We start from the raw sequence: 13,048 nt of genomic DNA on the forward strand, positions 1-13,048 counted from the left end.
AAAAACTCCGGAATGTGTTAATTACTATTCCCCCTCCAGGCCGCCATGGATAGTGGGGGGATGAAATAATTCGGCTTCCAGCACTTGTAGCCCATATAAAAACTTAGGCTAGAAAAAAAGGCAATAATATGGGCTACAAAGGGGCACCTTACTGTAGCGGAACAAAATACGGCTACAAAGGGGAGCCCGCTTTTAGCCGAAAACCTTGTAGCCGAAAAAATATGGGCTACAAAGGGGAGCCTGCTTGTAGCCTATATCAAAACTCGGGCGCCCTTTTCTACACCTTGTAGCCCATATTTCCAGAAATAACATTGATGTCTATGGTGGCGCCCTTTTCATACAGGCAGCTCGGGAGCCCTTTTCAACCGATCCCCAGCACAGACCTTCCCAGGGAGGTTTCGGTGGCCATGTTAAGTGTGGCATAATGAAAAAAAAAAAGGCAGTGGGAAATTGAGGCATAAAGATAGTTTGGAGCTATAATGGCTGCATAGTGTAATGGTCAAAGGCTCTACCCCTGACACGGGGGACCCGGGTTCAAATCCTGGCTCCTCCAGCCCAGTAATCCAGCACCCAATCCAGCATCCAGCATGAAGTTCCATAGTCTTGAAAAAGTCATGTATTATTTAGTTACAGGATACAAGACAAATAATCAATAAAAATCCTACTAATATAATAAATGGGAAAGTTCGGATGTTTGGATGTTTGTTACTCGATCACGCAAAAATGGCTGAACGGATTTGAATGAAATTTGGCACACACATAGTACATTACCTGGAATAAAGTATAGGATACTTTTTATTCCCATAACCAAAAAGGGGGCGGAGACAAATACAAATTTCACTGGAAAATGTAAACTGCAGCCATTCTTACACTGTTAATGGTAGGGTTCTCAAACTTTGCACAGTTGGTTGTTGGGTGACTGGGATTAATATTCAGAAAGGTGGGAGGAGTCTATAAAAGCCAATCAAAATTAACCTATTGATTTTCAAGGGGAATATTTACATTGCTGCCATTCTTGCACTGTTAATGGCACAAGTCTCAAACCTGGTACAGTTGATCATTGGGTGACTAGGGTTCAATTTCAGCAAGGGGGTGGAGCCACAAACAGCCAATTAGATTTGTTTCATTTCAATGCAAATTATTGATGCCAAACACCGCAAAGATCACAAACTTGGTCATTGATTAATTGTGTGTTAGGGTTAGAAAAGTAGGCACAGCCAACACCAGCCAAATACATAAAAGGGCAATGCCGGGTCATAAGTGGGCAGAGACAAATACAAATTTTACTGGGAAAATGTAAAAAGCAGCCATTCTTACACTGTTAATGGTAGGGTTCTCAAACTTTGCACAGTTGGTTACTGGGTGACTGGGATTAATATTCAGAAAAGTGGGTGGAGTCTATAAAAGCCAATCAAAATTAACCTATTGATTTTTAAGGGGAATATTTACATTGCTGCCATTCTTGCACTGTTAATGGCACAAGCCTCAAACCTGGTACAGTTGATCATTGGGTGACTAGGGTTCAATTTCAGAAAGGGGGTGCAGCCACAAACAGCCAATTAGATTTGTTTCATTCCAATGCAAATTATTGATACCAAACAACGCAAAGCTCACAAACTTGGTAATTGATTAATGTGCGTTAGGGTTAGAAAAGTGGGCACAGCCAGCCAACACCAGCCAAATACATAAGCGGGCAATGCCGGGTCATAAGTGGGTGGGGACAAATACAAATTTTACTGGGAAAATGTAAACAGCAGCCATTCTTACACTGTTAATGGTAGGGTTCTCAAACTTTGCACAGTTAGTTACTGGGTGACTGGGGTTAATATTCAGAAAAGTGGGTGGAGCCTACAAAAGGCAATCAGAAATTACCTATTGATTTTTCAGGGGAATATTTCATTGCTGCCATTCTTGCACTGTTAATGGCACAAGCCTCAAACCTGGTACAGTTGATCATTGGGTGACTGGTGTTTAAATTTATAAAAGGGGGTGGAGCCACAAACAGCAAATACGATTTGTTTCATTTTAATGCAGGTTATTGATGCCAAAGACCGCAAAGCTCACAAACTTGGTAATTGAGTAATTTATTAATTGTGTGTTAGGGTTAGGAAAAGTGGGCACAGCCAGCACCTGCAAAATACATAATCGGGCAATGCCGGGTCATCAGTAGGCAGAGACAAATGCAAATTTCACTGAGAAAATGTAAACTGCAGCAGTTCTTACACTTTTAATGGTAGGGTTCTCAAACTTTGCACAATTGGTCACTGGGTAACTGGGATTAATATTCAGAGAAGTGGGTGGAGCCTACAAAAGACAATCAAAATTCACCTATTGATTTTCAAGGGGAATATGTAATTGCTACCATTTTTGCACTGTTAATGGCACAAGCCTTAAACCTGGTACAGTTGGTTATTGGGTGACTGGGGTTCAAATTCAGACAAAGGGGTGGAGCCACAAACAGCCAATCAGATCATTTAATCTCAATGCAAATTCTTGATGCCAAAGACCGCAAAGCTCACATACTTGGTTATTAAGTAATTGTGTGTTAGGGTTAGGAAAAGTGGGCAGAGCCAACACTAGCCAAATACATACCCGGGCAACGCCGGACGTCCAGCTAGTAAATAATATATATATACATATATATATATATATATATATATATATATATATATATATATATATATATATATATATTATTATATATATATATATATATATAAAAATATAAACAAATAAATAATGTAAGAAAATATATATAATAAAAAAAAAAAGAGGAAGTCATAAAAACCATATAGAGGTGGCAGTAATTAAAACAATAGTTAATAGAAGTAATATTGATCATAATAACAAAAAAATACGTAATAATAGGCACATTAGGAAAATCTTGATGGAGTAAATAAATACATAGAAATTGTGGTTGGACTCCACGGGCATTATTTAGTGTCCCCATGGGCGCAAGCAATAATGGTAATTAAAGGGGAGTATGTATATTCAGATGTACTTGCATATGTCCTGTAGCACTTTTTTCAAGATCACTGAGCAACAGCTAATTCAGTATAATTCGCATGCAAATTTTTACCGCGGCGATTCGCACCGCACAAGTGGAAATGCAGCCTGAGTGTGAACATTTTTGTCTACTCTTAACCTGGAAACCCTGCTTGTAGGAATATGTGGCAGATTAGTGGATTAGTTCTGGAGATGCTACTCAGGGATTTGGTCTGAAGATTTTTAAAGATTATGTTCAAGACAGATGTTCAGACCATCGGGTTGCAGTGTATTCAGCTGAAAAATCCAATACATTTCCCTAAATTTTAGGGTTCTTTGTCTGTTTGGGGACTGTTCCGTAATATGTTCTATGGGGCACATTTTTGTTCCTTCATTGCATTGATTGTGATGTAGTTTGCAGTGTCGTGATAGACCATGTTTCAAAAATCCTTTCTGTATGTTTCTCCGATGTTGTCCCCAACGTGTTCTGAGGGACTGAGTAGTTCTGCCCACATATTGCAGTTTACAGGGACATGTGTGATTACATAGATGATAAAGTCACTTGAGAAGGACAGCGTACTTGTGATGGAAAAAGTCTCTCCTGTGGCTGTAGATGTAAAGTTCTGTTGTTGTTGCTGTAGTACATATTTGTTTTTAACTTTTGATGATTTTCATATATTTAATTATTATTATTTTTTGGGGTTTTTGTTTTGTTTTAACACAATATCTGTACCATTTCTGAGTGCTGCTGTTTGTTTTTTAAAGACACGTTACTGACCTGAGGAAGCGGTTTTTACCGTGAAACGTGTTGTCGAGTGCACGAATAAATATTTTTGAACTTTTCATCTGAATCCTGATTTATATATCTAGAACAGGAACCCTAAAAGGTAGCACACCACATAAGTTATTGTTGGATACTGCCTTTTGGAGATCTCTGTACACTTAACAACATTAGAAACGGGCGCCTCCAGTTCTTACAACACATCCAAAATCAATCTTTATTAGTTCCATGTAAAAATATGGCCAACGTTTCTGAGCCGTGTAGGGCCCCTTTGTCAAGGCAATGTTTGCTCTGAGGCAAAGATCTACAGAAACAAAAAGATAATAAAAACAAGTATAAATAAAAAAACAAAACAACCATTTGTACTACCTCAACCGGATAGTAAAGTGTATGTACTATTTAACCAATCGAAAACCATTCCAGAGTGAGAAAAAAAGGGGGATTCACAAATAAAACTAAAATATATTGCAGCCATGTCACTAGCAACATATTAAAATCATGCAGATGGAAGCATGCAGACATCCCAAAATTTAGCTTAAGATCATGTGACCCTGGAAGCCAGATGCAAGAACCAACCAAACAAGCCCAAGGTGTATAAACTATGTTCCTCATGTCACATGGCAAAAAAATGACAAAGCCCAAAATGCAGTTATGTGCAATCTTAGAATGAAAGCAATGTCTCAGGCTAAAAGGACAGCTGCATTACATGCAGGACACAAAGATTCAGTATGAGCCAGGCACCCCCAAATTCCCATGTAAGTAAAAAAAGCGCTTTTGTTACTGAGGGTGCTGCCTCTGATTTGACATGCCGGCAGTGTGTTCAAAGTTTAATTTGACTTTGTCCCTTTTTAGGCAGAATTATTTGCACAGCAGCAAACAGGTTATTTTACTCATACTGAATCTTTGTGTAGGTCACTCGACAGCTGAGTGGGAAATGTTGACGTGTCTAGCAGGTGCTAGTGGTGGCAGAGTGAGAAGTGTTGTTGAGGGGTGACAGCCTTGTGTTAGCTTGAATAAGGCTGCTTTCCCTCTTGATCTGGTCAAACCTCCAGTCGGGAACCGTCTCTGCAGGCTTGCCATGGGGCCGGTTCTTGACAGTCACCAGGAGCGTACTGTGCAGTCGCAGACCTTACTGGGCCTAGGCAATACAATCCTGGTGCCGTAAGTGGGAGCGAGGACACGGCCGCACAGGTGCAGTGGTTTTCCGACTTTAAAGTCAGAAATTTCAGAAGTGAACCGGAGGCGGGGTCCAGAGCATCGGTGAGTGGCTGTGCGGGCACAGGACATCTGCGGTAAGTTCAACCCAGGTAAGTTCAACTCTTTTTCCTCCTACTCCCCTACAGTACTACTTTAATGCTGCCCCCCCCCCCACCCACTAAGCAAACATCATTTACGAACCTCTTCTGGGGGGGAGGTGTGTTTTGAATCCTGAAAAAACAAAGAGGTGCTCAGGTTGCTTTAAGAATATGTACATTTCTGGCTTAAACTCTGCCTTATGTTTGATATCAGTTAAACTGAGGTCCATTATTTGTACACTTCAGACTTTAATTCTTGCAAAATGAAACTGCAAAAGGTACAGAGAACTTACCTACAGTATTTGACAGTCCATACACCCGTTGCCCATAGGCATCATCTTTTTCCCATACAAATGTATAGGCTAAATTTGGTGAAGCTTGAAATGTCTTTTGGAACAGATGTCCTTCAACTGCCACCATTAAATGAACCCTGACAAGATTAACAGGAACCATAGTTTGAGTCATCGTGATCTTTAACAAGGACTTGTATCCAGGGGTACGAGAACTCAAATAACAAAGTCTCAAATTTGATCCTGGCAGTTCTGTCTCTTCATGAAGAACCTAAGGAAAATTAGTATTATATATTACCTTATATTGCATTAAAGAGAAACATGCAGTTAATTTAAGTTGGTTCAATTTTAAAAGCATGTTACCATTTCTCTGTGTAAATACTTGAAACTACTTTTTACACTACTCTGTTGAGATTGTTAAAGCAAGCTCTACCTTATTACCATAGAAACAAAATGTAAATAATTTCAATGTATTCATAGTTTGTTCCTATGTACATCTCCTGTGTACACTAACATAATAGATAAGCGTTGTGCAGGTTTATTGCATACCTAGTACAAGACACAAACAATTAGAGCAATATCAGGACACATTAGGAGGGAAGGCTCTTTCAAGGAGCTTACAGTCTAAAGAAATAAGTGGTGAGAAACACTGGTGTCCTGTGGTGTACACAATAAAAAGGGTGATTTCACACTGGGGCATTATTTTGTGTCACCCAGGGGCATTTTAAGGCATAGGTGTTCCAGGCCACTGCCTGTAATGCCATTGGTCCTGGGGGGCATCATGCCCCTGATTAAGCCTCATAGATTTAAAAGGACTGTAATTGAAGTATCCTGACACAATCTTGTAGTACAACACTTGATACAACTTTATTGACACAATTACAAAAATCAATGTTTTCCATAAAACTTTTTATCCATGATGTCAATCTTCAAGAATAGCAGTATAGCACGTCAACAAAAAGACTTCCATGAGACTGAGAGGTTATATTATCTGGTTAAGCATAATGAACAAATATTGTTTCAGGTTATTTCAGACAATGACACATTTGTTTCAGGCTATTTTGTGCCCTTCATCAGGCCGCTGAACAAATAAATAGTTCTATTGGACCCAATCGGCAGCGAGAACTAGAACGGTTCGCCTATACTACACCATTAGGGTCAACTTTGACCCTTTACATCACAGTCAGCAGGCACATTGTAGCCAATCAGGCTACACTCCCTCCTGGAGCCCTACCCCCCCCCCCCCCCTTATAAAAGGCAGGCAGTGTCAGGCATTTCACTCACTCGTGTGCCTGCAGTAATTAGAGAAGCATAGGCAAACGCAGTAGGGGATTACAGCTGCCCAAAATCACACCACAGACCAGGGACAGTCCAGTGTCTGGGGACAGTCACAAGTTGAGACACCAGAATATTCAGCTCACAGCACCGCCCCATTTCTTTCCCTGCTACAGTTGACTTTGGTTGTAGCAGCAGTGTGTGTACAGAGCGTGGAGCAGCTCTGAGGAACTGAGGAAACTCTGAGGAGTCAGGAATGAGCACAGCCCTGTGCCCTGCTTTGTGAATTCTTCACTTTCCCCTTCATTACCAATATCAGCTGTCCTCATCATTATCTGTATCCAAACTGCTCCTGATCAATCCCTTTGTCGGTCAGATGGGAAATTGCATTATGTGTACCCATCATGAAGTCCTACCATATTATTATACTATATTGTGTGTGGCTGAGGGAGACCTTTCAGGAATCCCCCCCCCCCCCCTGAAAGTCCTGGGTTTGCCCCTGAGAAGGGAGAGCTGCTATAGAGAGAGATATAGGGAAAGCTTAGTTAGGCTCTTGTAGACTTGTTAGCTTGCTCCTTGTTGATTCTTATTGCTAAAAAAGCACCCCTCATCAGCTATTTTGAGAGCTAATCTTGTTCTTGTGTCTTTTTTTGTATGACCCACTTGCATTATATACAGCCCTGTCAGTCACTCGCAGCTGGCCTTTGGCCCCTTGATGGTAATTCCTACTGTGCCACTGCCAGGCCCAGCACATTCAGTGACTACCTGTGTGTGTGTCAGGCATCTGCACATTTGTAATCCCAATCACTGCACCTGTTCACTGTTCAGTGCACCTACCTACCTACGTGAGCGCACGCATTGTTAATACCACCAGTCATTGCACCCTTTCACGGTACGTGTGTGTGTGTGTGTGTGTGTGTGTGTGTGTGTGTGTGTGTCAGCTGCACATTTGTAATACCAATCACTGCAGTGCATACCTGTAACCTGTTCAGTGCACCTACGTGAGCGCAAGCAGTGTAATATACCACCAGTCATTGCACCTGTTCATGGTACCTGTGTGTGACAGCTGCACATTTGTAATACCAATCACTGCAGTGCATACCTGTAACCTGTTCAGTGCACCTACGTGACCGCAAGCAGTGTAATATACCACCAGTCACTGCACCTGTTCACGGTACCTGTGTGTGACAGCTGCACATTTGTAATACCAATCCCTGCATACCTGTTCACTGCACCTGTGTGACTGCACGCTGTTTAGTATACCAGTCCGTGCATACCTGTTAGCTGCACCTGTGTGACAGCTGCACATTGTATTTTAATACCAGTCACTTATATTCAATTTAACCACTTGAGGACCACAGTCTTTTCGCCCCTTAAGGACCAGAGCCTTCTTTTCCAGACCACTGCAGCTTTCACGGTTTATTGCTCGGTCATACAACCTACCACCTAAATGAATTTTACCTCCTTTTCTTGTCACTAATACAGCTTTCTTTTGGTGCTATTTGATTGCTGCTGTGAGTTTTAGTTTTTATTATATTCATCAAAAAAGACATGAATTTTGTAAAAAAAAAAAGTTTTTTTTTTTTACTTTCTGTGCTGACATTTTTCAGATAAAGTCAAATTTCTGTATACATTTTTGTCCAAATTTATTGTGCTACATGTCTTTGATAAAAAAAAAAAAAAAAACATTCAGTGTATAGTTTTCCCATTTTGAAGCATCTCTGACTTTTCTAAACACCTGTCATGTTTCGTGAGGTGCTAAAATTCCAAGATAGTATAAATACCCCCCAAATTACCCCATTTTGGAAAGAAGACATCCCAAAGTATTCACTGAGAGACATGGTTAGTTCATAGAAGATTTTATTTTTTTGTCACAAGTTGGCGGAAAATGACACTTTGTGGCAAAAAAAAAGTTTCCATTTCTGCTAACTTGTGACAAAAAAAATGAAATCTGCCACGGACTCACTATGCTCCTCTCTGAATACCTTGAAGTGTCTACTTTCCAAAATGGGGTCATTTGTGGGGTGTGTTTACTATCTTGGCATTTTGGGAGTGCCTAATTGTAATCACCCCTGTAAAGCCTAAAGGTGCTCATTGGACTTTGGGCCCCTTGGCGCAGTTAGGCTGCAAAAAAGTGCCACACATGTGGTATTGCCATACTCAGGAGAAGTAATATAATGTGTTTTGAGGTGTATTTTTACACATACCCATGCTGGGTGGGAGAAATATCTCTGTAAATGACAAATTTTTGATTTTTTTTTTTTTACACACAATTGTCCATTTACAGAGATTTCTCCCACCCAGCATGGGTATATGTATAAATACACCCCAAAACACATTATACTACTTCTCCTGAGTACGGCGGTACCACATGTGTGGCACTTTTTTGCACCCGAAGTGCGCTAAGGGGCCCAAAGTCCACTGAGTACCTTTAGGATTTCACAGGTCATTTTGCGACATTTGGTTTCAAGACTACTCCTCATGGTAAAAAGATTTTATTTTTTGTCACAAGTTAGCGGAAATTGATTTTTATTGTTTTTTTTTTTCACAAAGTGTCATTTTCCGCTAACTTGTGACAAAAAATAAAATCTTCTATGAACTCACCATACTCCTAACGGAATACCTTTGGGTGTCTTCTTTCTAAAATGGGGTCATTTGTGGGGTTCCTATACTGCCCTGGCATTTTAGGGGCCCTAAACCATGAGGAGTAGTCTTGAAACCAAATGTCGCAAAATGACCTGTGAAATCCTAAAGGTACTCAGTGGACTTTGGGTCCCTTAGCGCCTAGGTTCTCAACGTGTGGTACGCGTACCCCAGGGGGTACTTCTGATGGTTCCAGGGGGTACTCTGGCTTGATGTACTTGACCAAGAATAACAAATTTAGAGTTTTAGAAAATGACAAATCTTATTTTAAAAACACCAAATTAGTGTTTTAAGTAATTAAAAGCAATAGTAAATGCTTGGAAATTGTTCAGAACCAATTATCATATACTACAATTTAATATATATTGATCAAGGGGTACTTGTGATAATGTTTACTATGCTAGGGGGTACTTGGTGAGTACGGGGTTTTAAAAGGGGTACATACCAATAAAATGTTGAGAAACACTGCCTTAGCGCACTTAGGGTGCAAAAAAGTGCCACACATGTGGTACCGCCGTACTCAGGAGAAGTAGTATAATGTGTTTTGGGGTGTATTTTTACATATACCCATGCTGGGTGGGAGAAATATCTCTGTAAATGACAAATTTATTTTTATTTTATTTTTTTACACACAATTGTCCATTTACAAAGAGATTTCTCCCACCCAGCATGGGTATGTGTAAAGATACACCCCAAAACACATTATACTACTTCTTCTGAGTACGGCGATACCACGTGTGACACTTTTTTGCAGCCTAGGTGCGCTAAGGGGCCTAACGTCCTATTCACAGGTCATTTTGAGGCATTTGGTTTCTAGACTACTCCTCACGGTTTAGGGCCCCTAAAATGCCAGGGCAGTATAGGAACCCCACAAGTGACACCATTTTAGAAAGAAGACACCCCAAGGTATTCCATTAGGTGTATGGTGAGTTCATAGAAGATTTTATTTTTGTCACAAGTTAGTGAAAAATGACACTTTGTGAAAAAAACAATAAAAATCAATTTCCGCTAACTTTTGACAAAAAATAAAATCTTCTATGAACTCGTCATACACCTAACAGAATACCTTGGGGTGTCTTTTTTTTCTAAAATGGGGTCACTTGTGGGGTTCCTATACTGCCCTGGCATTTTACGGGCCCAAAACCATGAGTAGTCTGGAAACCAAATGTCTCAAAATGACTGACTGTTCAGGGGTATAAGCATCTGCAAATTTTGATTTTGAGGAGAGGTGGTCTATGAGGTGGCGAATTTTGTGGAACTGGTCATAAGCAGGGTGGCCTCTTAGATGACAGGTTGTATTAGGCCTGATCTGATGGATAGGAGTGCTAGGGGGGTGACAGAAGGTGATTGATGGGTGTCTCAGGGGGTGGTTGGAGGGGAAAATAGATGCAATCAATGCACTGGGGAGGTGATCGGAAGGGGGTCTGAGGGGGATCTGAGGGTTTGGCCGAGTGATCAGGAGCCCACACGGGGCAAATTAGGGCCTGATCTGATGGGTAGGTGTGCTAGGGGGTGACAGGTGGTGACAGGAGGTGATTGATGGTGGTCTCAAGGTGTGATTAGAGAGGGGAATAGATGCAAGCAATGCACTGGCGAGGTCATCAGGGCTGGGGTCTGAGGGTGTTCTGAGGGTGTGGGCAGGTGATTGGGTGCCCTAGGGGCAGATAGAGGTCTGATCTGATTGGTAGCGGTGACAGGGGGTGATTGATGGGTGATCAGTGGGTGATTAGATAGCAGAACAGATGTAAACAATGCACTTTGGAGGTGATCTGAGGGTAGGTCTGCGGGCGATCTGATTGTGTGAGAGGGTGATCAGATGCCCGTAAGAGGCAAGTTAGGTTCTGATCTGATGGGAAGCAGTGACAGGTGGTGACTGGGTGATTGACGGGTGATTGACAGGTGATTACAGGGGAGAATAGATGTATACAGTACACGGGGGGGAGGGTCTGAGGTCGTTCTGAGGGTGTGGGCGGGTGATTGGGTGCCCTAGGGGCAGGTAGGGGTCTGATCTGATGGGTAGCAGTGATTGATGGGTGATCAGTGGGTGATTAGATGGCAGAACAGATGTAAGCAATGCACTTTGGAGGTGATCTGAGGGTAGGTCTGTGGGCGATCTGATGGTGTGGGCGGGTGATCAGATGCCCGTAAGAGGCAGGTTAGGGTCTGATCTGATAAGTGGCAGTGACAGGTGGTGATTGACGGGTGAATGACAGGTGATTTACAGGTGATTACAGGGGAGGATAGATGTATACAGTACACGGGGGGGGGGGTCTAGGGAGGATCTGAGAGTGCGGGGGGTGATCAGGAGCCCCCAGGGTGCAGTTTAGGGACTAATGAAAAAAATAGCACTGACAGATAGTGACAGGGAGTGATTGATGGGTGATTAGGGGGGTGATTGGGTGCAAACAGGGGTCTGAGGGGTGAGCAGGGGGGGGTCTGAGGGGTGCTGTGGGCGATCAGAGGGAAGGGGGGGGAGAGATCAGTGTGCTTGGGTGCTCCCCTGCGCAGCTGCAGCCTGCCCTGGTGGTCCCTCGATCACTGGGACCACCAGGGCAGGAGGCAGCCTGTATAATACGCTTTGTATACATTACAAAGCGTATTATACAATTCCATGGTGGCAATTTGGGAGCTAGTAACCTGCCGGCGCTTCCGAATGGCCGGCGGGTTACAGCGCGAGGGGGGCGGAGCCTGTCGCCGGCGGCTGATCGCGTCACAAATGACGCGATCGCCGCACAGCCACGCCTGCTGCTGCCGCCGCCGCAGATGGGCGTATTGCGGTCGTTTGGGCCCAGCCCTTGCCGCCGCCCATCGGCTTAAGGCGGTCGGCAAGTGCTTAAAGAGTGTCTGCGCTCAAAACTGTATCCTGTGGCGACCTTTCTGATAAGACAGTTCAACCTCCAAAGGTCCTATACGTGTCAATCAGCAGTAGTGGTCACATCAACCTCAGCCTCAGACAAGATATGCATAAATGGAAACATAAAAACATAAGGAACACATATAGTGTAGTATTTTTAGTTTCCAACTTGCACCACCACCTTCTCCTACTTCAAAGAATGTGTGCTCAAATGGCGGTACTATGCGCTCACCAGATCAAATGGCTGTTCAATCACAAACAGCAAGGTAAGCCTTCATATAAACCCATTCGATCACAGCCTCTTCATATCACCTCCTGATTCCTTCTCATCTCATCAGGGTATATGCAAGAGAACAGACAACAGCAAAATCTGGCGCAGTATCTTAAAAATTGCATGCACCTCCACCCTTCACAAGTGTGAACACAGCCACAGTGAGTTTCCCTTTATACTCCAGTGCCAGTGTCCTTCCACCTGTGGTATATCAAACCTAGAGATGCAGTACACTCACCAGATATAATGGCTGCTCAGTCACAAACAGCAGACAAGCATTTTGTATATATTAGGTTGGTCACAGATGCTTCACATCACTTCCTGGATGCAAGTATCCTCATAAAAAAAGCATAAACACAGGACATGGGCCCATATGCAATTCACTTTTTCCCAGGAGATAACTTTTTATCTTTGATTTAAAGTAACTTCCCAGCACGTTTCAACTAAAAAAAGTACCAAAAAGTAGATGAAAAAGTGCTATCAAAATTATTTTGAGTATTTTCTTACTTTCTGGGGGCTTAAAAGGCATTTTATTGACAAGTTTAAAAATATCACCTAGGAGAAAACTATGGAGAAAAAGTAAATTGCATATGGCCCATGGTGCAGTAACTCAGGCTTCCTCCTATTTCTCCATCCACCAGTATACTCTGTGTC

The 13,048-nt window shown here is 42.3% G+C and overlaps 1 protein-coding gene across 6 annotated transcripts in view; it reads right to left on the reverse strand.

Moving 5' to 3' along the window:
• The window catches only part of TENM2 (teneurin transmembrane protein 2), a 4,210,084-nt gene that overhangs the window by 1,812,893 nt on the left and 2,384,143 nt on the right, over positions 1 to 13,048 (reverse strand). For all 6 annotated transcript variants that reach the window (XM_068277420.1, XM_068277423.1, XM_068277418.1 and 3 more), the window contains one exon: positions 5,355 to 5,622. In XM_068277420.1, coding sequence (XP_068133521.1) covers positions 5,355 to 5,622 — 268 coding nt within the window. The remainder of the gene's footprint in view (positions 1 to 5,354; positions 5,623 to 13,048) is intronic.

The sequence above is a fragment of the Hyperolius riggenbachi genome, chromosome 3, assembly GCF_040937935.1.
Source record: "Hyperolius riggenbachi isolate aHypRig1 chromosome 3, aHypRig1.pri, whole genome shotgun sequence".
In the NCBI taxonomy this organism is placed as follows: domain Eukaryota; kingdom Metazoa; phylum Chordata; class Amphibia; order Anura; family Hyperoliidae; genus Hyperolius; species Hyperolius riggenbachi.